This window comes from Chanodichthys erythropterus, chromosome 2 (genome assembly GCF_024489055.1).
Source record: "Chanodichthys erythropterus isolate Z2021 chromosome 2, ASM2448905v1, whole genome shotgun sequence".
Classification (NCBI taxonomy): Eukaryota; Metazoa; Chordata; class Actinopteri; order Cypriniformes; family Xenocyprididae; genus Chanodichthys; species Chanodichthys erythropterus.
In genome coordinates, this window is record NC_090222.1 from 35,560,014 (window position 1) to 35,584,917 (window position 24,904).

Consider the following 24,904-nt stretch of genomic DNA (forward strand, 5'->3'; position numbering starts at 1 on the left):
CTTAATACGCAGTGAAAGATAAATCTTATCAGCCTGACTTTTATTTCTCTGTTTCTAACTGTTTTCTCTCTCCTGGTCTTTAAGGCTGAGAGGGGAGAGGAGTTGTTCTTGTTTCATCGCACATCTGTTGTAATGTCCACTCTATCTATGTGTGTGTGTTTCTTGGAAAGCAGCTTCTTTCTTTGTCTAGGAGAAAGGGCCCGAAAGGCTGCTACAGGACGAATGGTGCCTTCAGCCAGAAACTGACCATGTACAGCTGTATTTTTCTGTTTCTCCCATTCTGTAATAACGTAATGTATATTCTCATTTTGGACAGTTGTTACAGTTGCCAAACCACCCCCTGAACATGTATAAAAGCCAAGTACAGAAGTAAAAGTTGAGAAGGTTTCGTGAACAGACTGGCTTCATGTTCATGACTCTTTTCACATAGGCCTGTGTCATTCAATGAGTGAAAATAAAAATAATCTTGCACACAGATACAGAAAATGTGCAATATGCAGTTCCTAAATCTCCCTCTTTCTTCCTCCCTCCCTTAGCGACAGCACTCTCCTCTTATCTTGTCTTCTTTAGCGTCACAGGAGCATGGCGAAGGAGCGTCCTTGTGCCCTAAGCTCGGAAGAGAGAGAGAGAGAGAGAGAGATTGAGCGAGCGAGAGTGTGAGGCAGAGGGAGGGGAGATGCGGCGTCAGTCAGCTGCAGTATAGGCAGAGGACAGCGGCAGCAGTAAGCAGCAGTGCCGGTAACTGTGGCTGCCGTTCTCTATTGTTCAGCCAAAGCATTCTGCTTTTCGTTCCAGCCAACCAGAGGAGCAGAAGACGAGGAGATCTGCCACATTCACCGTTCCTTCGGGGAACACTAACTGAAGAGGCACGCAAACTCTTTCAGTCTGTGCGACTGAAGTTCTTTCTCTGCTCTCTTTGGGGTTTCTCTTCCTCCCGACCGAGTGGATTTTACCCGACTCAGGGGAGCCATGGGACTTGGGGTTAGGGGTGCAAGGACAGCGTTCCTGTGTTTATGGAGGTTATTTTTACTGCTCTGTGGAATCTGGACCGTTTGCTCCCAAACGACAGGAGACGGGAAGTCGCTGTACTTCTGGGAAACAGGTATATGGCCATTTCCATAAGTACCTTGATGGATATCAATTGGAATATGAAGGTTCTAGGTGTCCTCTGTCTGTACAAAGTTGCATTGTAATTTATTTATTACCTGGTGTGATGAAAAAGGACAAGTAGAGGTCTTCATTCGCACTTCAAAACAGCTCTACGAAGAGTGTTTGAATTATTTCTCATCATCCTAATTTCTGATTCTCAAAGTCTGCACAGTAGAGAATGTGTCCCCGTTTCCGCGCAGTAGGCTGTCTCCATTTTCCCAGGCTGATTGTTCGATTTCTTGTGCTAGATAACAGCCATATCATTATTATAATGAAATCTGACAATATAATGGAAGGAGCTCCAAGGTACAAGTAATGGAACTTATTTGACTTTGATTGCAAATTTGCTCGTTTCACAGTCACCTCGCTGTAAAAAAAGAATTGTTGGTTTAACTTAAAAAAGTAAGTTGTCTGCTTGCCTTAAAATTTTGAGTTTATTGAAATTAAAAATTTGAGTTAATACAATGAAGGCGATTGGTTTAATCAACAGAAACTCGAAATATTATGTTATCTGAACTACATTAATTACTGAAGTTGATTTGACAAAAGAAAAAATGTTGATAAGAAATCATGAAAATATTTTTTACAGTGCTGTTCTGTTCACAAAACCATCTGTTATTGTAAAAAAAATTGTAAAATATAATATATATATATATATATATATATATATATATATATATATATATATATATATATATATATATATAATTATATATTATGAGTATTTATAAGTATATTAAACATTTTAAATTTAATAATTTGCTTTAATTGTATTTTACATAAAGGAAAAAAAACTAATTTAATATTACCATAATATTTTTCATTGTGATATTACATGACAATAAAACACAACTCACCCCCTGATTCTCATTACTGTAATGTAAAAACAATATCATTACTCTAATGCAAAAAAAAAATCACATTTTCATTACTGTAATACAATATTGAAAATCATTGGGACAGTGTTTTATTTCAAATAAAAAATACATGCGTTAATTTCAGTACAATAAATATTCATGACTACAGTTTTGTCATTTAAAAAGTATATAGTTTTTTTGTAGTACAGTAAAAAGAATCTTTCTTTTTACAATAATAGTAATTTTTCCCATAAAAAGTTAACATACTTTTATTACAGTTTGTACAAAGGATTCAAATTTTCATTTACAACCTGGTATCTGATCAGCAAAAGTCTAAATGGGCAGTTTGGATTTTCCTATTGGCCAGAGCAACATCCCATCAATGTGCAGTTGTCACAATGTTAGTGAATTTTTAAAGAGGATGTAACTGCGTAAGGAGATTAAAGGAGCTGCTGGGATTTACACTGTGAAAACATCCCTAGTATCTGCGTGCAGAGAAGCGGAGCGGCAGGCAAACTTAACCTACATATCTCTCTGTTGTAGGTCACAGTAATTACAGATCATTGGCTCATTTCATTGAAAAACATCTGGTGGAAATGTTGAGAGTCTATCTTGGATGGGCAGATCCATGATAGTAGCATATCTGTGCCATGTGACGGTGATATCGCTCGGGTGTGATAATGTTATTGCGCTTTCTTGATCGCTCAAGGGGAGGGAAATTTAGTTTTGACGTATGATGTACTGTATGCATAATGAATCTGACCGTAGAAGAGCTCGGTCTTCAACCTGTGGGGAATTGGCTCGCATCTCTGCTGTTTATTGGCTTCACAGAAGAGCAATAAATCTGCTGTCTAGGGCTGATATCCCCCATGATGGAGATGTTCATATAACAGGCCTGGAAACACGAGTGCTCTAGAAGCGAATAAAGCAGCGTGCCTCGAAATGATGGTTAAAACCTACACGCTTTTCTTTAAGTGATTCTTAATGGCTGTGTTTTTCTTGTTGCAATCGATACCGCTGGCATACTTGGTGCTTTTATTTCTAATAAGCAGGCTGGATTAAATGGCACGCTGGTCTCTGTACATTTCACTCCCTGTTTGCCGTCTGAACGCGGGTTTGATGTTCAAAAATCCCTGGAGAAGACAGAGCAATTTTGTCCTTATCTCCCCATGCCTCAGCCTCCAATTAGAAGAAGTCTTTTCTTATTTTATTGATATACAGTATTGTGGTGCTGACCCCCACTGCTCCAGATCTCAGCTGCGGCTCCCATGTGTCTCAAACCAGGCAAATATTGACTCTGCTAATATTGATTATTAATTAATGAGGGTATTTACTGGCCTAAATTGACTGTTTGGGTTACAGCAACCTTGACTTATATTCATGGTTAAATAGTGAGTAGCATAAGAAATTAGGAGGAATAATGCATCGTTCGGTTTGAAGAGGGATTATTTTTCAAGTTCTGGATGTCAATGTGTTTTCACTAATGCTATAAACCATGAGAGGCTGTCAATAACTGTAATTTTTCCGCAAGCAAGGTGAGATTTTAGGCATGAAGTAACGTGGAGAACTGGCTTATTGTTTTAATGAAACTGTGCTAGCACAGAATTTGACATCACAGGTGTGTGAATTTGAAAAGCAACTCATCCAATCAGAATTTAGAGCCTGAACTATCTTTTACTATAGTTTTTGTAGTTTGTTAAGATGAATAAATAATGCCAAGTTTTTACTGTCTTGTTTCCCTTAGTTCCTGTTTCCCTGCTCTGTTTAGTTTTGGTTTCATTGGTGGATTATGTCCCTGTTTGTTGTTGTTTCTATGTTTAATTGATATCAGCTGTTTCTTATTTAGTTTTTGTTAGCCCCTGTATTAGGGATGCTCGCATTGACCGTTTAACCGTTAACCGAAAGTAAGAATTTTAACCGATTAATACTATCAGTTAAACGATTTTTTTGTTTTTTTTTGCTGCATGGTTAAAGAAAAATATGCTATATATATACATATATGCTTATTTGTTAACTCACCGGGCGTTTCACACGTGCCAGACATATTTCGCTAAGCAACAAGCAAAATGAAGCGAGCGAAAAGAAGTACTGACCATTTCCAAGCAATCGATCACAGCGTGCTAACGTTTTAGGACAGGTCGATGGTATATAAATCGTGGCCGAACGTTAGCGTTTGTCAATCAAGCAAAACCGTCCATTCAGAAACCGAGAAATTTGACACTTTAAGGTAAGAGGCTGATCTCTCAGATTGACGCGCGAGCTGGCTTGACTGAAGGATTTGTAGTTTATGGACTGTTTTGAGTTAAAAGCATTGATGGCATGTATAAAAGAGATATCTAAAAGCGAAACGAAAATTATTGCCTCGACCGGCGACACAGTGGGGAGGACGCACGAGAGGAGACCTGCGCGTTTAATTGGTATGTGTATGCTACTGTAATACTGCATAATACAAAGCTTATCAGTGGCATGCACTTTGATCACGAAAGTGAAAGTGCCTTTTGCGGTCGCATAGCGGTGCCCCCGCGTTCCCATTTCTCTCGATGTGAACCGTGAGCTCCAGTCCATTACAATTCAGGGCCATGGTATACTTCATTTCCCGCATTCCGCTTAGTCTCGTGCGCGAGCCTTTCAAAGAAACTCCTTTGCCCATGAGCGCGGAAAGACGCGTTCGGTGTGCACACGTGCACCGTCCGTGGTCATAACAATAACAATCCTTGAGGTAGGCCTGCTATTTTTATTTGACGGAAAAGTCTAAAATACCGGTTGTTCAAAGCTTCAATGGATTCACCGTGTTTTTGTTTTGTCATCTTAATTTGTTAAACATTTAAGTGAAAAATATTTAGTGTAGGCCTATTTATTTTATGCCTTTTATTTAAATTATTTTTTTCTGCTGTCAGAAACGCTGCAGGTGCGTGACAATTTGATAATGTGAATCCAGGTTCTGTTGTTTATCTGTTCTATGCTGCTGTTTGCATGTTAAAATAAACCCGTGGAAGACACAGACACTCGTCAATTGTATTTTTTATTTAATGTCATATTATATAGGCTATACAATATTATAATCTTATCAGTTAACGGTTAATAATCGGATAACGAGCGTCGGTTGTCGGTCAAGAAATTTAACCGAAATGAGCATCCCTACCCTGTATACATGTACAGTGGGTACGGAAAGTATTCAGACCCCCTTCAATTTTTCACTCTTTGTTATATTGCAGCCATTTGCTAAAATCATTTTTACGTTCATTTTTTTCCTCATTAATGTATACACAGAACCCCAGTGTAACACAGTTCGTCTATACGGGAAGAAGGAGGTGGAAACCGGCGAACATTCAACAAAACTTTAATACCAAAATAAACAAAGAACAAAATGAAAGTAATGCCGGCAGACCCTCTTGGACGTCTGCCGGCCACACAAACATAATAAAACTTAAAATAAAGTCCAGGTCTGGTCCTCTCTTGTCCTTCACTGTTGTCACTCCTCCTTTTATGCTCCCGGAGCTCCTCCCTGAGAGACTCAAGGCCGGTGCACTCCCAGGTGTAGCTCATTAACTCTCGCGCCACCAGCCTCGCGTCGTTCCCTCACGGCTCTCGCCCGCCCTGGTCGCCACACCCATATTGACAGAAAAACACAGAATTGTTGACATTTTTGCAGATTTATTAAAAAAGAAAAACTGAAATATCACATGGTCCTAATTATTCAGACCCTTTGCTGTGACACTCATATATTTAACTCAGGTGCTGTCCATTTCTTCTGATCATCCTTGAGATGGTTCTACACCTTCATTTGAGTCCAGCTGTGTTTGATTATACTGATTGGACTTGATTGGGAAAGCCACACACCTGTCTATATAAGACCTTATAGCTGCATGTCAGAGCAAATGAGAATCATGAGGTCAAAGGAACTGCCTGAAGAGCTCAGAGACAGAATTGTGGCAAGGCACAGATCTGGCCAAAGTTACAAAAAGATTTCTGCTACACTTAAGGTTCCTAATAGCACAGTGACCTCCTTAATCCTTAAATGGAAGATGTTTGGGATGACCAGAACCCTTCCTAGAGCTGGACATCCAGCCAAACTGAGCTATCGGAGGAGAAGAGCCTTGGTGAGAGAGGTAAAGAAGAACCCAAAGATCACTGTGGCTGAGCTCCAGAGATGCAGTCGGGAGATGGGAGAAAGTTGTAGAAAGTCAACCATCACTGCAGCCCTTCACCAGTTGGGGCTTTATGTAAGAGTGGCCCGACGGAAGCCTCTCCTCAGTGCAAGACACATGAAAACCCGCATGGAGTTTGCTAAAAAACACCTGAAGGACTCCAAGATGGTGAGAAATGAGATTCTCTGGTCTGATGAGACCAAGATAGAACATTTTGGCCTTAATTCTAAGCGGTATGTGTGGAGAAAACCAGGCACTGCTCATCACCTCTCCAATACAGTCCCAACAGTGAAGCATGGTGGTGGCAGCATCATGCTGTGGGGGTGTTTTTCAGCTGCAGGGACAGGACAACTGGTTGCAATCGAGGGAAAGATGAATGCGGCCAAGGACAGGGATATCCTGGACGAAAACCTTCTCCTGAGTGCTCAGGACCTCAGACTGGGCCAAAGGTTTACCTTCCAAAAAGACAATGACCCTAAGCACACAGCTAAAATAATGAAGGAGTGGCTTCACAACAACTCTGTGACTGTTCTTGAATGGCCCAGCCAGAGCCCTGACTTAAACCCAATTGAGCATCTCTGGAGAGACCTAAAAATGGCTGTCCACCAACGTTTACCATCCAACCTGACAGAACTGGAGAGGACCTGCAAGAAGGAATTGCAGAAGATCCCCAAATCCAGGTGTGAAAAACTTGTTGCATCTTTCCCAAAAAGACTCATGGCTGTATTAGATCAAAAGGGTTCTTCTACATATTGAGCAAAGGGTCTGAATACTTAGGACCATGTGATATTTCAGTTTTTCTTTTTTAATAAATCTGCAAAAATGTCAATAATTTTGTGTTTTTCTGTCAATATGGGGTGCTGTGTGTACATTAATGAGGAAAAAAAATGAACTTAAATGATTTTAGCAAATGGCTGCAATATAACAAAGAGTGAAAAATGTAAGGGGCTCTGAACACTTTCTGTACCCACTGTAGTCCCTGTTCAGTTTAGTCCTTTGTCGGTTAGTGTCAATGCATAATGTGTTGAAACAATCTCCTGCATTTATGATAAAAGTCTCTAGTATTCTTTGTTTGTGCGTGTTGCTTACTATACCAACTTGTTACAATGAGGTGACAATCCAGTTGTTTAAAAAATAACCCAAGAAGTTGCAATGCTCAGTACTGTGCCTGATGGAATGGGTGTCCTGTCTTTGAATTAAAAGCGCCAATAACATTTTTCATAGAGTAACAAGTATTGGTAAGAACAAGTATTTTCCTCATTAGCAGGGGGGGAAAAATCAACTTTCCTTAAATGGACTTTGGTAAACCGATTATTTTCATATCAGCAGCTTTCCTTTTCTTTGTTCCATATACCAAAACATATTGTTCACTATAGCCATACATACAGGGATTACTCCACCCAAAACAATCTGTCATTCCAAAACATTGCCCATTAACTTGTATCAACAAAAACACTGAGACTTTTCAGAATATAAAAAAAGAAGGCTATACAATTTTGAATCAACCTTAGTGTAAAAATGACAGTATTTTCCTTTTTGGGTGAACTATCCCTTTAAAGGGACACCTTGATACTGCTGAAGAAGATCTACTCTTTCTGTTAGAAAAGCAGCACTTCCCTTTACTTGCTGAAGGCATTGCTCACAGCTCTAGCCATGTTTTCCCATGTGATTCCACAAGATCCAAAGGGCACATTAGGGCAGGCATTACGTGGCCAAACTTAGAGACCACATATGGTGTATTCTGCTTAAAAGCAGCAACGTTCTTCTGGTTTCATAATGAATCCTTCAGCATAATACCCATGTTCTGTGAGTCATAAGTAACATCTAAGCTACGCTATTATGAAATGATTGGTACTCTTTTACATAAAGGTGGCATTCACTGGTGTTTTAATTTTTTTTGCAATTTTACATAATTAATGTTTAATATTATATAATATTTTGCTTGTACTGGTTCATGCTTATGGTGTAGGCTAACCTATGGGCTATACTCACAACCAATAGGAATGGTTAATGGCTGAACTCTTGTGTGTGGCCCAGCAGGGTTTATCCACTCTTAGAGCAGAGATTACCCAGATTACACAGGATTCTCCTCTTGTCTCCTGATCACACAATCCCTCGAGAACAAAGTTGTGCTGTCAGAGCTACTCACACTTCACACCATGTTGCCTCTATAATAAGGCTTGTTAATGAAGCAGGAGCATGCAGGTTGCATTCTGTTAAGAGCTTCACTCCTCCAAACACACACACACCCACACTGGCTCATTGTACATGCTTTACGTCAGGTATGTCCACTTAGACTTTGTGGTTTTCCAAATGCTTTGAGGTTTATCAAGTTCAGACTTGGAGCATGGGATTGAAGGTCACTTATATTCCAAATAATTGCTGTTTTAAGAGGTTTTGTAGCTGTTTGAAAATTCCTCATGTGAAAATATGAGGCTTTATTGAAAGTGGAGTGTGTGTTAAAGACAGAAGTGTTATTTCAAGAAAATTTAATGGGGGAAAAAATGTAGGTGACTTAATTGTCACCTTCATTCTGAGAGGCAGATAAGGAAATGTGCCGGTTGAAATTTCGAACTCATTTCAGGGAATGCATTTTAATGTCACCCCGAGTGACCCTGATTTTCATACAGACCTACAGGCAAGCGAACTCTCCCACTATAATTGGTTAAAAAATACTCCAGACCCCTGGTAAGGGGCTTCAAATTTAGAATGTGCATACAAACTAGGCCAGTTTTCTCTGAATATGTTATTCTCATGAAATGTTTAATGGCATTTCAACAGTTTGGAAAATATATTTCCCTTGTGTGATTGATTTTTATTTCTGCTTATTTTGAAGCACCTAAATTTGGCTCTAATTTAAGAAAGCTGCAGTCCTAATTGCGTTGCGCATTAAGAGTGTGGACTCCCCAGAAGCAGTATATTATGGCAGTATATATAGTCTCTAAATGGAGCGCATCCTATTCTCTGCACACTTTAACCACTGAATTATAGCACATATTCCTTTGGGATGAAAAGTGACCCTGGATGCATGTTCTTAAGTGCTGCAGATGTACAGTGGGTATAAAACTGAAGCGTTTTCATTATGTTTATTACATAATTTCCACTCGCTGTCACATTTTACTTTCTGCACCAATTGCTCATAGATTCCCACAGTGAATAAGAAGTAAGATTCTGTGATATTTGTGGAAGTCTCATAAAACCTCTTTGTGTCCAAGTGATGTGTTCTGTACAGTCAGAACAGTCACTGTACACTGGTTAAATGGAGACACCAACTCTTAGGAGCGGAGCCAAGGCTAATTTTAGGGTATTATTTGGGTATTATAGGGTATTATTTGGATATTCAACTCTCCATAATATTTTATTTCAGGTATACTAGCACTGGGTGATACTGTTAAAATAAATAAAATAAAAAACAGTACTAAAATTTGGAAAATGCTTTGAGCTCGTTGAGCGGATTTGTAAACACCTCTGACTGGCCATTGTGTTCACGCACTCAACATATGTCTGTGATTGCTACAATGATCAATGCACAGGAGCGTTTGAAAGCACATGGAAGTGTTTGAATTTGAAAGCGTTTTGAAAGCAGGAGTGTTTGAAAGCAGGCGTTTATTAGCGGACCAGCTTATACACAGATACCCGTGTGTATCTATGTAAGTGCTCAGTGAAGAGCATCATTGATGTCTGTTTACAACATGTTTTTGAACCGTTGATCATTGTAGCCAATCACAGACAAATCCGATGAGCGCGTGAACACAGTGGCCAATCAGAGGTGTTTCAATGGGACATAATGCCACTTTTACAAGTCTCTGATGTCCCCAGAGTGAAGTTTCAGCTCAAAATACCCCACAGATGATTTTTTTATAGCATGTTAAATTTATCACTTTTTGAGGGTGAGCAAAAACGCTCTGTTATTGTGTGTCCCTTTAAATGCAAATGAGCTTCTGCTCCCAAGAAGAGGGCGGAGTTTCAAGAGTCTGTTTTAGCAGCAGCTCATGCAGACTCACTGAAAATGTTCAGCCTTTTATGTTCAAACCTGAGTCGGACAATGATGGAGAGACTCAAGAGGAAGTGACAACATGTAGAATGCAACAGGATGTTTCTGAACGGTTAGTTGATGAATTTATGAAGCTGATGTGGAGTTAACTATCTTAAAGTCATTGATTAGCATATTCTGTCATGATAATCTATAAATCGCTCATGTGGGAGTTGTTGTAAGATGCCTACAGAGCCAGAAAATGAATATATGCAGCATGAAGTATAGTTTAGTTTAATTACAGTTATAACTTATGTTGTCATCTTGCTTTTGACATGCTATTGCATTTGTATTATGTACTGTATTGCAATAACATGGCCTCACCCCCTTTGTTGTGTGTTCTCGGGGGCGGAGTTTATGTAAATTTTAGGGTTCACTAACCCAGGAAGAAGCTCGTTGTAGTCCCTACCAGCAGTTTGTTGTCCTTAAAAAGCGATTTCTTTAAAAGTAAATATCTCCTTTTTCATTGAACTTTGAGCGTTGTAACTTTGCAGATGTTGTTTGTGCTCAAAAAGCAACATTAAACACTAACTAAAGTTAAAAATGTGAAATCATAATCAAGGACCCCTTAAAGAATCCTACCAACAGCGCTCAAAGCGTCACAAGCGAATACTGCAGTTGGTACTTTTGACAATACTACTAAGAAAATGAAATGTCAAATTTTTTTTTTTTTCAGCAATTAAAGATATGATACATAACTGATCTTGTATGTATTCGCTAAAAAAATGCATTTAAAGGGGCTTTTTTACAGTTAAAAGCATTATTATTTAAACCAAAACAGCATTGTAGACAATTCAAAATGTTTATTGCAAAAATTATAATTTTATTTTAATATTTTATTATTTTTGAGTATATAATTTAATTGTATTAATTTCATTAATTAAATGTTTTGAAAAAAAAAACAAATAATAAAATTAATTTAAAAAAATATATTTTTTTAATTCAAATATTAGAAATAAGCAAGCAATATTTAGAGTCATATTTATTAACTAAAACTGTTGTAAAATTTCATATGGGGACTTTTGGGGAGTTTTGAATTAGTTTCATGATCTTTAGGAAACTTAATGAAAAATAAAGAGTACGTTACAATAATTGTGATATTCATGATGTTACTTAATTTTATATTACCTGTTTAAAAAACGTACACCTATTGCAAATATTTTATGTATCATTCAGACCAAATTCCAGTATTAAAAAACAACAGCATTTGTAAAACCCAAACATCGACCATGGTAGAGTATGAACAGACCAGCCTTTCGAGGAATTTTTTAATCCCTCTGTTTCATCAAAGGAAGAACTAAACTTTTGCCTTGTTTGTTACATTACAGTAAAGGCATACAGTTGTTACATAATCCAGATCTTTTTGCCTCAAAAGGTCAGTGAATGTGTTATAGCATAATAGTTTTTTTTTTTTTAAAAACAGCGTTTTATGAAATAGGTCGCCCTTCATTGGACGATCATGGCTGGTCTCGGTCCTGCTAAGAAAATGGTGTTTGTTTAATCTAAATGGCAGGGCTTAAACTAAGACCAAAGCATCTCTAATATGGCGCTGTTGTGTGGATTAAAGATTATTCTAGATCCATAAAGTTTATTTAGTATGGCATAAGAGGATTAGTCCTTTACACCATGTTCCACAATGTCTTAGTGCCGACCACATATGATTATTACTTTACAAAGCATCTTGCATGAAAAACCCATAAGGATCCTTTTGGAGAAAATGGTTTGAGAAGAATTATAAGAAAGACTAAAACTGAGATTTATTCTGCATACAGCTTTATAGAGTAGATCTGATCTATGGTTGTATATGGCTACTAAGCTGCCTACATAGTGCTCCTTTTATTTGCTTTTTTGGATAATACCTTTCATGTGTGTAGCTGTTTGTGAATGTAAAAGGTCTGCAAAGATTCAAATATCAAAGTGCACCGATTCTGAACTGTCTGAAATGACTCATCAGTAATTGTCTTACTTCCTGCATGTCTACTTTCTTTTTAGAATTTTGTGTTGTTAGCTTACGTTTATTCATTTAGTAGAGAGTTTTATCCAAAAGAGGAATGAAAAAAGAAATTAATCAAATAGCCAACAACTAGGGGTGGGAAATATACCGGTAGACATGATTAACTAGTAGAAATTTGTCAACCGATAGAGATTTTGATATCGCTTATGCTCACGTGATGTTGCTGTGCTCCGCGTTCATACAAGCTTATCAGCATGTGTTTTTAAGCATTGTGGTTTAAAAACAAGTGATTTTAAACAGTTAAAGCACAGTAAGCAATGAATGACAGCTCATTTCACCACAATTTGCACGCATTGTCAGAGAGATGGTTTCTGAGCACTGTCTGAGAGATGCGCGCACATGATGTTGCTGCTATAGAGCGTGCAAGTACTGAACTGAGTTCTTTTTGCCAAAGAATTGAACTTGAAAGGTTAAATACACATACTTATTTGTCAAAGTGACCATGTCTTTGCAAGTAAACATAGTAATTTATGTCTTAAGTGAAAGTAAACAGTTGAAAATGAAAATGAAAATGCATGTGTATGTTGGATCCGTGAAGTCGGTCTTATAGGGACAGCAGCCTAATAAACCTGCTGTCGTCTGTGTCATTAATTGTGAATCAAACCATAAAAAAAGATAACATTTCTCAGTGCTCTTGACTGATTTTTAAAAAAAATTTTAGGCTACTTGGCTATTATTTTTTTGTGATATTCAAAATGTTGACAGGAATTATGTAATTTTAATGTATCACATTTTTTATATCATAAAAATCTTATTTAAAGCAGAACTACTGTATATTGTGATATACGGTATATTGTTATCGTGAAATAAAATAACTCATATTGTGATTGTGAAACCAAAGGCGACAGCGGCAAGGAACCAAAACTCCAATAGGTGACATCAGGTGGCAAACAGGTGGCAAATAGGTGTTAAATGGAGAAAAAAAAACTTGGGAGAAACCAGGCTTAGTCGGGGGGGCAGTTCTCCACTGGCGAACAGTGCTTTGTTACGATTCAGGATGCTATCATAGTCCGATAGGATCGCAACATTCAAAGTATTTATTAACAATTTGGTCTTATCGCCCACCCCTACCAACAATATTCATAATATACAATGCCTATGTAGAATGTTTCGAATTGTCATGTCAGCTATAGGGTGATGTCTTATAATGCAGCTCACTGTTTTAACAGAGAATATTTGTGTATATATATATATATATATGTGTACATATACTGTGCTTTGTATACTTAAGGCTGAACAGAATGACCTCAAATCTTTTCAGGCATCTCTTCAGCAAGAGGATGAAAACATTAATAATCTGACAATACTAACTGAAAGAGGTCAGCTAACTTCACATCCCTGCTGTGGATGTCTTTCTGAACCCTCTAGAGCAGAATAAAAGAGACCGGCGGTGTTCACCTAGAGAAAACCGGCCCTGAGCACCTCAACAATACACATTCAAGAGGTCTTCTTTCATCTTTGTGAAGCAACGCTCAGAGAATTGAATGAAATGGACTCTGTGTTTGTAAGTGCAGTGACATTTAGTTGGCCGATAGCCATTGTTCCCGTGGATAATTGAGCAAAGAATGTAAAGCTGTGAATTCTCCTGCAGTTTTGTATCTTTGGTGTTGGGTACTCATAAAATACAACGAGAGTACAATAATGCTTTATTCAAGAAAAATTCCTGACAACAATATGTTAGGGTTTCCACAAAACCATGAAGCAGCACAACTGTATTCAACATTGATAATAATAAGAAATATATTTTTAAGCGGCAAATCAGCATTAGGATTTCTGAAGGATCATGTGACACTGAAGACTGGAGTAATGATGCTGAAAATTCATCTTTTTCTTCACAAGAATAAATTCTATTTTATTATATTTGACTGTTTTTACTGTATTTCTGATCAAATAAATGAAGCCTTGGTGAGCACAGCAATCTACCAAACCCAAATTTTTGAATGGCAGCGTATGTCTTTGCTTTCTTCCTCTGGGTTAGCTAATGGTTGGGTTAGGTACAGGGTTTGGATTATCAGGTTATATTGTTCCAGGAGCTGATTTGATGTGATTTCACATAACCTGCCCCCAGCATTGTGCCCAGATTGCTTCAGTAAACACACTTGGCAGAACTTTCCCCCTGAATGTGTTCAGTTTGTCTTTTCTCACTACAGATGATCATGTTTGACAGGCTCTTGGATGTGAAATAACAGGTAGGTGGTCAGGCCATCTTCTTAACCCTTCTGAGATTTTCTAGTCTTTGGTGTATATAAAATTTAGTCTGTGCCTGTAGCCTCGAGGGCAGCTCGCTGACATATAGTGACCCGAGTTTGAGTCCCGGCTCGTGGACCTGTCCACTCTATACTATCCTATCACAATAAAGGCAAAAATCGCCTAAAATAAAATAAAAGAAGTCTCTTATATGCTCACTAATGCTGCATTTATTTGATAAAAAATACAGTAAAACATTAAAGGGTTAGTTCACCCAAAAATGAAATTTCTGTTATTAATTACTCATCCTCATGTCGTTCCACACCCGTAAGACATTCGTTCATCTTCTGAATACAAATTAAGATATTTTCGATGAACTCTGATGAACTGCCCAGAAGGGTAGTAAAGACATCATTAAAATAGTTGATGTGACTACAGTGGTTCAACCTTAATTTTATGAAGTGACAAGAAAACTTTTTTGTGCACAAAAACAAAACAAATGAACTGAATCTGCATTCTGATGTAAAATCTGGAAGCGCTGAACGTAAACAGCGTATGAGAATGATACAGAAGAGAGGATATTGTTGAATAAAGTCGTTATTTTTGTTTTGGTGCACAAAAAATATTCTCATCGCATCATAAAATTAAGGTTCAACCACTGTAGTCACGTGGAATATGTTAACGATGTCTTTAGTACCTTTCTGGACTTTGAAAGTGGTGATTAAATTGTCTATGGGGGATAAAAATACTCTTTGATTTCATCAAAAATATGTTAATTTGTGTTCTGAAGATGAACGAAGGTCTTACAGGTTTGGAACAACATGAGGGCAAGTAAATACTGACAGAATTTTTATTTTTGGGTGAACTAAGCCTCAGCAAGAAAGTCTTGATTCTTAAAGGTGCCATCGAACGTTTTTTTTACAAGATGTAATATAAGTCTAATGTGTCCCCTGAATGTGTCTGTTAAGTTTCAGCTCAAAATACCCCATAGATTTTTTTTTATTAATTTTTTTTAACTGCCTATTTTGGGGCATGATTAGAAATGCGCCGATTGATGTTGCGGCCCCTTTAAATCACTGCCCCACCCCCTCCCAAGCTCACGACTCTGTCACTGCATAAACAAAGTTTACACAGCTAATATAACCCTCAAAATGGATCTTTACAAAGTGTTCGTCATGCATACTGCATGTATGCGTCGGATTATGTGAGTATAGTATTTATTTGGATGTTTACATTTGATTCTGAATGAATTTGAGGCTGTGCTCCGTGGCTAACGGCTAATACTAACATTACACACTGTTGGAGAGATTTATAATGAATGAAGTTGTGTTTATGAATTATACAGACTGTGTTTAAAAATGAAAATAGTGACGGCTCTTGTCTCCGTGAATACAGTAAGAAATTATGGTAACATTTAACAGTACATTAACAACATGCTAACGAAACATTTAGAAAGACAGTTTACAAATATCACTAAAAATATCATGTAATCATGGATCATGTCAGTTATTATTGCTCCATCTGCCATTTTTCGCTGTTGTTCTTGCTTGCTTACCTAGTCTGATGATTCAGCTGTGCACAGATCCAGACGTTAATACTGGCTGCCCTTTTCTAATGCCTCGATCATGGGCTGGCATATGCAAATATCGGGGGCGTACATATTAATGATCCCGACTGTTACGTAACAGTCGGTGTTATGTTGAGATTCGCCTGTTCTTTGGAGGTCTTTTAAACAAATGAGATTTATATAAGAAGGAGGAAACAATGGAGTTTGAGACTCACTGTATGTCATTTCCATGTACTGAACTCTTGTTATTTAACTATGCCAAGATAAATTCAATTTTTAATTCTAGGGCACCTTTAAACAAATGTCTTCACTTAAATCTATTGGCTGTATTTTGGAGACTATTGTAAATAGATCTCATTTATGACTTTCCTTTTGGATTTCATTTTACATTTTCCCTTTTTACTCCTTTACAATTTTGCACCATTGTGTAAAACTTGATTTTTACAGTATCTTTTCTCTCCATCTTTCTCTCCTCTCTGATGTGGGTGTTGTTTGTAGTGCCAGTTCTCGCTGTGGCAGCACCTCCACATATACACCCAGGCACTGACGCCTTCAGATCCTTTATAAAGGCTCAGCGGGATGAGCTTCATCTCTGTCGCACCTCCCATTACAGTTCACTTCATCTACTGACACGATTCCAATAATAATATGTCTTTCATCTTCTCTAATTACTCAACCTCATAACTCGATTCCTGCCTCGCTGCTTACAGTTCCACAAGCACCAGAGAAGTGCGCTGACTTTGTGCTGATGAGCTATTGATATTTTCGAGTGCTGTGGATTGTGGGCTATTATCTGTGTGACCCATATGGGTGGGCATATGCTTCATATCATAGCTTCCAAGAATGAAAATTCTGTCATTATTTACTCACTCATTATGTCATTCCAGACCCATATGCTGTTATTTTTTTCCTTGGAACATAAAAGGAGAATTTTCATGCAGCTCTTTTTCAGACAGTGAAAGTTTATAGTGATTCAGTCCAAAACAGAACACAACACAGCTTTAAAGAACCTTAAAACTTGTGCCACTAATTTTAAAATCTTCCCAATCTACTGACATTTGTTATGACATCTGATTCAAACATTACAATGTTCATGATAACTTTTGTTAAAGGATTAGTTCACTTCAGAGTTAAAATTTCCTGATAATTTACTCACCCCCATGTCATCCAAGATGCTCATGTCTTTCTTTCTTCAGTCGAAAAGAAATGAAGGTTTTTGAGGGAAACATTCCAGGATTTTTCTCCATATAGTGGACTTCGACAGTGTCTTGTCTAGCGAAACAATGTGTCATTTTCTAAAAAATATAATTTATATACTTTTTAGCCGCAAATGCTCATCTTGCTCTGCTCTGTGACAAAAAAAGGTACAACAACGATGTCGGACAATTTTGAAGTTGGAGGAGAAAATGAGATGGAATTTTTTACCCTACCGCGGTACTTTGGCCTACGTCATGTGTGACTTTTCCAACATGATTAAGTAATGGTGCATCGCAGAGCAGTGCAAGATGAGCATTTGTGGTTAACAAGTATATACTTTTTTTTTCTTTTCGAAAATGACATATCGTTTCACTAGATAAGTCCCTTATTCCTCATCTGGGATCGTGTAGAGCTCTTTGAAGCTGTACTGAAACTGACATTTGGACCTTCAACCCGTTGGTAACTGTTGAAGTCCACTATATGGAGAAAAATCCTGGAATGTTTTCCTCAAAAACCTTCATTTCTTTTCGACTGAAGAAAGAAAGACATAAACATCTTGGATGACATGGGGGTGAGTAAATTATCAGGACATTTTAATTGTGAAGTGAACTAATCCTATAACTCTACAATAAGTTAATCCACTTCACCAGCTAATTACTCTTCAACAGCTATGCCATAGAAATACACAGAGCTACTGCAAAAATGGAAGTTCAAAGACAAAGTTCTAAAGATGGCTGCATGCTTGTTTGGATCCTTTGCCCCATCACACTGTCCCTCACCTTCCCACCAGTTCAGTCCCCTCTATGCGTAATCGCCTTGAAAATTATATAGGACTCGAGTGTGAATTTCTCCTCTGTCAGAGTATTATTCCATGCAACTGGCGTCGTTCCACTGTGGTGCCCACGCGCTCCTCTCCCACTCAGTTCACATCGAGATCTCTGTGCAGTCGGGCTCCTATGAAGAGTGTGCTTTGCAGCAAGGGGATTGGATTACATCGTTGTCACAGCTGTCAGTCATGGCACGAGCCCTCTGTGCCATGCTGACAACTGCAGCCATAGCAACCACGCCGTGACGAAGGTCTTATATTAAGCATAGCATCGTTTTGAGCTCTTTTCTTCTGGTACCCTGCATCTGCTTCCTTTGAGTGTGTTTCCACAGTGTATCCTGACATGAGCTTCTGTTAAACTGAGAGTGTCACACAGTTTCCTTATGTGGAGGAAGCACATTCTTATTAGGGGTGGGTGGCATGACTAAAATCTTGTGTGAGTCATTTTATGTCACTGTAACAGTATATATTACAACAAGGTTGTTTTATTTCTATAGCACTTTCTGGTGATATACAAATAATTCCACAGCAGAGTATGTGGTGCTATAGCAACAGCAAGGGCATGGGTTTGATTCTCATAGAATGCATGAATTAATTAAGTTTATGAATTGAATACAATGAAAGTGTGAAAATGAAAGGTGTCATGAAATGAAATCATTTTGACGATGTAATGCAATCATTAGCCGAATCCGTCTGTCTGTTTACACTTTGTTGTAATCAACAAACCATACTATCAGGTTTCGTGATGAACCGCGGTGCAAGCGCGTGCCGAACCGTGGGTGGAGAACCGAACGGTTCGATATTTTTGCAGAGAACCGTTACACCCCTAATTACAATATTGCGTTAAAAAGTAAAAAAAGTAACTAATTGCGTTAGTTTCTTTTTATGGAAAGTAATGGTTTATGTTATTTCAGTCAAGACCACTTAAGTCAAAAATTACAAGAGACAAACTTTAGTCAATTTTTGATTGGCATATTTTGCTAAAGTTACATTTGGCATATGGCTCTGTTCTAAATTCCCTGTCCTTTTCATGAGCTCCATGAAAGCCAAGACCGGGAATAGCAGCAGCTTCTGGGGACAAACTCCCATTTTTTAACTGGGAGAGCAGCACAAAATCCCCCTATTAAGAACAGAGCATGCATCAATGACAGCAGAATGACACTGATTAAGTTAAACACAAGTTTAAGGAGGAGCTGGGGAGGAGGTGGGTTGCAAGCAGCGTGCAGTGGAAGCAGCCAAACAAGCAGAGAGACGGAAGCTGCGTTCAAGTAATGCACCTTATTTTAGAGTTGCCAATGGAGTCCATAGAAATTGGATCAGCTGATATGGGTGGGGTTAGAATCTGCGAATCAGCTGATAGCGGAGCTTGACTACGAGGCCTGCCTGAACTAACGCAGAATGCTTGATTTTTGCGATATTTTTGGCAAATATAAAGGCCCTTTCACACCAAAAGTGAAATAAATAAGTCTCAGGCTGAAGGAAATTTAAATTCACTCCTGTACAGTAGAGGGCGTAGCTCAAGCAAAAATTCTTTCAGCTGTGCTGCCATTTTGGAATACAGAAGAGAAGAAGTAAATGTATGCTCACATTTACCCTGCATTCCATTCAGAAGTGCTCATCCATAAACCCTTCAAAGGGTTTACCCTCCGGAGTGAGAGCTTCAAAGGGCTCAAGGGTGTAGGGGTCAAAAAAACTCTTTTTTTGGAATGCACTTCTGCATCATCTTAACAAGACAATCAAGGAGGTGCCTTCTTTGCACATTTTGTATGCTGGTTGACCCCCAAAAACACGCTCTGAACGATGAGTAGATTGTGTCTTTTGTTTAATGTTAGTTTATTTATTTATTTATTTTTTGGTTTATCGCACCAAGGCCTTTTACGGTAAATATAATGTATATTGTGTCTATGTATTTGAAACATTTGAATGGACTGATAAATATAGCTGTAAAGTATTTTTGTTGGAGTACAATGTCGTTTTGACCATAATAATACTATACAACAATTTATAGGTAAAATCGAACTCCGAGCCTCCTGTACCCATTCTGTGATGCAAATCAACTTCCCTGTGCAAAGGATCATGGGGGCCCAAAGTGTCCAACATTTGTACCCTTTGAAATCCTTAATTCCGAAGGGCCCTTTGAAGTGGCCAGTTTTGAACACTTTGGTTTGGAACGACCCTTCAATATAGCGGCCATGAATGTTTTCACTCTGAATCGCCCTTCGGAGGGCAATATATTCCATTTAGAATGCACTGTTATTCTAGAAATAGTCTAGGTCTAGAATGACCATCATATTTACACAGCGCACACAACCCCTCGGCATTTACAACATATGGACAGGAGAGCTGTCAGTCAATAAATGGGAAAACAAAGTAACTTGTGTTACTTATTTGTTGTAAATTTAAAAGTAATGTGTTACTTTACTAGTTACTTGAAAAAAGTAATCTGATTATGTAACTCGTGTTACTTGTAATGCGTTACCCCCAACACTGTTTCTTACATGCATGGTAATATAAATTAATGGCTGTGCAAACTTTGACATTAAAGTTACCTGTCTGACACATTTCTACCATTGCACGGTACCAAACCGGCCATCCGTACTGCACTAGTGCATCCTGACACAAGCTCTTGTTAAACTGAGCCTGTTAAAGTTTCCTTACATGGAGGAATCACATTGATATGCTGAAAACAATGTGGCTGCTGTTCCTGTTCACTCCAGGCCTCTCCGTTTTTCCCTGACAACATGCTGTAGCTCATGTATGAATCCACATGGCTCTAGGTGTGTTTTTTAATGCATGGAGTATTTGCAGTCGTGGAGCCATGTGCCTGATTCTGAGAGAGTGTGTATGCTTGTACTGTATGTAGGTCAGTACGATCAGTACGATAAACCTTGCAGTCTTTCACGGCATCAGTCGCCTTGTGCTATCTCTGCTGGCCAGTGTAACTTGTGGAAAAAAGGCTATGCATTGACAGTTTTTGAAAGATTAATATCATTTAAGCTTTGAATTTGCCATCATGTGACTGCCATGGAGTGTGTGGGTGTGTATTGCCATGGCTCAGAGAACCTGGGCAGCTGGTATTTACATGATCACAGATTGACCAGCAGATACCATGTGGAGGGATGAGACAGGAGTGATTTTTTTTCTTTTTCAATCCGTCCATTCAGCTTGCTGTCAAACTGCAATGATACGTGAAGAAAAGTTTGTCTGTAAAGTTTTATGGGAGTACGACACATATTTGAAGTGTTTATTGGCTGATCATTGTAAATGTAAATGCCAACATTTTGGCTTTGGTATACCAGCCTCTTGTACCTCATATTGACAAAGCAGATATTCTACTCTTCAAATAAGTAATGTGTTTTTTTGAAAGAAATTAATGCATTTATTTTGCAAGGATGCATTAATTTGATCAAAACAGTAAAGACATTAATAATAAAATAAAAAATATTTCTACTGTAAATGCTGCTCTTTTGAACTTTACATTCATCAAATAATCCTGAAAAACAATGATTTATGATTTTCACAAAAATATTGAGCAGCACAACTGTTTTAGCATTGATGATAATTATTAGGGGTTCAAGCGCATAGCGCTGAAACCCTATTGTAATTGTTACATTTTCCAAGGATCAGCATTTTCCCCTAAAAGTGATTGGGCAGACCTAACCGTAAATTAAAGAGACTTGAAACTTGAGGGCTGGTAGCACTCACACAGCCTACAACGTCACCAAGGCTCGCCCTGATCGGCCTGTCAGGGGCGCTGCAGTGGTCAAAGGTATGAAATGGATTTGCTTGTCACCCTAACTTTTCAGTTATTTTGGATTTTTTGAAAAAAAACTACTTTTGCGAACTAGTCCTAGTCCTTTTTCACCCCTTTGAACCAAACCAGTGCAGAAAGATTCTCTGGAGTCTGAATATTAAAAATGTATCCAGAAAAGTTGCAAATTTTATTCACAGTCGCTAAAGGGCGCCAAAACGTTCAAAGTGGGTGGGGTCACTACTAAAATGGCTATAACTCGTGAATAGAATGAGATATTCCCAAACTCGGAACACCTGTCTATGGGCTCAATCTTTGCTCATATTAAAAAAAAAAAAAGGGAAAAAAAGGGGTGATTGGCCACTAGGTGGCATTATAACAGGACAAAAACATGAAAACTTTTAAACTATTTCACCGTTAGTCCGATAACCTTGAAAATTGGCATCCAGTGTCTTCATCCAAGGGACCATGACTGTCTATCAGGACATTGATGCATCTCGAAAAACAAGCCACTGAATTTTGAGCAGCTATTATACAAGATTACCGGAGGCCGATTGGAACGAAACTCGCTGGGCCTGTTTGACTCACGGCCCTAGAAGCTTGTGAGAAATTCGAAAGAAATCAGCCACCGGGGGGGGGCGGGGCGGCTTCATCTTGTTTCACGCAATTTTCACGCATGCCCACGACATTCGTACCCCATGGCCTCATTCTGAGCAACTTTTCCTCTAGGACCGCCACTGTCCATCGAATCATTCATTAAATATCGGAGATTATTTTGAAAAAAAACTTTGTCAAACTAGTCCTAGGTTTTTGGTTCAGCCTCCATAAATCCACACAATTCTCGGCACCCTCTAGGTCAATAGTTATCAAAAAATGTGCCTTTGGATAGCAATAGCAAGATCGTTTGAGAAACAGGCATGGCCAAGTCTACTCAAAAGCCTATCGTTGCTAAATGAAAACTAAGATCTTCACATAATTATGTGAGCACATGTGGCATATGACTCTAAAGAAGCATACATACTTTTATGGAGATCGGCTGATAGGTGGTAGTATTTCCTATGGTAAATTGCCTGTCTTTTCCTTCTATGATTTTAACTAGTTACATGCTTGCTCAATAAAACATAATACTTTTTTACGCATTGGCTTAAAAGCCTTAAAACGCTTGAACCTCAATATTTTTATTTTATTAAATGCTTCTTGTGCAGCTAATAAGCATATTAGAATGATTTCTGGTGTAAAGACTGGAGTAAATTCTATAATTTATAGGCTACAGGAATTTTATTTTGATTTTAATTAAATTTTTTATTTTTTATTTTAGCAGTTCCGTTGGTGTAAAGGCAAATTGTATGAACACAATTTTCAAAATCTCATAAAAATTTCTTGATCATCACTGAATCCACATCAGACCAAAAGAATAAAAAAGCTTTATGTTTTTCCAATTCGCCTTGTTTTGACTAGAGGGTCCGTCAGTGTCTGATCTGGAGAAAACATGCTCTTTGGAACAGGGGCGGCGGTTGAGTCCTTTTGATGCGCTTCCTGCTGGGGTGGTCTTTGAACACAAGCTCTTTGGATTTAAGTCTGCTGACCCGTCAGAGCCGAGTCTGCATCCACCAGTCCTTCTCGCTTTAGAGATAAACTCCACAAACTGTGTCTGAGCAATTCCAGTGACAGAATGGATGAGCTCCATCTCCTGCTGCAGATAAACTGTCCTGGCAATAGCTAATACTCTATAATCATCCGCAGGATCTTCAGGCTTCAAATGGGAAGACGTGTTTCACTTTCATTGTTTTAAGCCGGTAATTACACTCCAAGCTGTTATATATTTTCGAAAAGCATCTTTATCTGCAACGTTTCTCTTTTGGTATACATAGAGTATAAAGATAAAATGGATGTGGGTATTAGCACGGATAACTTGATCTTTGAAGAATTTAATGAGAAATATCATATTATGATCTTTGACTTTGTATTTTAAGCAAAAGTCGATTTATGTCTTTGAGAAGCAAATTAGGTATTCGTTTAATTTATGCTTTTCCTTCCTGATGTTTTTGCTTGTTCTTTCAAAGTCTAGAAGATTTAAAGGGTTAGTTCACCCACAAAAGAAAATTCTGTTAATCTTGGGAACACAAATTAAGATATTTTTGTTGAAATCCGATGGCTCCGTGAGGCCTGCATAGGGAGCAATGACATTTCCTCTCTCAAGATCCATAAAAGTTCTAAAAACCATATTTAAATCAGTTCACTTGAGTACAGTGGTTCAATATTAATATTATAAAGCGACGAGAATATTTTTGGTGCACCAAAAAAACTAAATAACGACTTATTTAGTGATGGCCGATTTCAAAACACTGCTTCAGGAAGTCGTTATTTTGTTTTTTTGGGTGAACTAACCCTATAATAAGATTTTCAATTTGTATTTAGACACAACTGAGACAAATACTGAGATAAATTTTAGGCACTTAGAAACAAATGAGACAATTATTGAGATAATTTGGTCTTGGGAGAAATGGATGAAAAATGTTAAAGCTCTTTGATCTTTGACTTTTGATTGCAGGATTGTATCTTGGCAAATCCAAGCACAATTTGAAACAGTTTAAGGACAGTGACACAATATGAGTTTTCTTGAAAAGATTTGTCTTTTACCTGATTTGTGTCTTCCTACCCATCCCAAGGCCCCTCCTATCATGATTACAGCTCTAATCCCAACAGGGTGGATTCAGCAAATACTCATTCAACCTTCAAGCATGATTAAATGGGAAAAATGATGGAAAGGTCCAGATGTTGTGAGGGCTGTAGAGGAAGTGAAGTGTGTGTTTGTTGAGATAAATCCCTGTTTTTCCACCACTGAGCTTCATTGATTGCCTCTTTCTCTCTCTGCTTGCTGGATGTGCTGGGTGAGATTACCTTGTTTGACCACCGGCATCTCGCAGCATTCAAGTCCAGAATTTTTACGAGGTTCCTGGATTGAATTTAATCTGCGGGAAGTATCACAATCCCATTGATCTATTTTAGGGCTCTGTTTAGATCATTTAAAGTGTGTTGGAAACTAAGAATCGATACTTATTTTGAATCAGTATCATTTTTATATATATTCATTATTATTCATGAACAAATGACTGAGTCAAATCTTTTTTAATTAATCTGTCAAAAAGCATTACTGAATCATGTGGATTGGTTC

The 24,904-nt window shown here is 38.1% G+C and overlaps 1 protein-coding gene across 1 annotated transcript in view; it reads left to right on the forward strand.

The window, feature by feature from the left end:
- The first annotated feature begins 969 nt into the window (after nt 1–969).
- thsd7ab (thrombospondin, type I, domain containing 7Ab) overlaps nt 970–24,904 on the forward strand; it is a 146,627-nt gene continuing 122,692 nt past the window's right edge. Inside the window, exon 1 of the mRNA XM_067410961.1 lies at nt 970–1,102. Coding sequence (XP_067267062.1) covers nt 970–1,102 — 133 coding nt within the window. The remainder of the gene's footprint in view (nt 1,103–24,904) is intronic.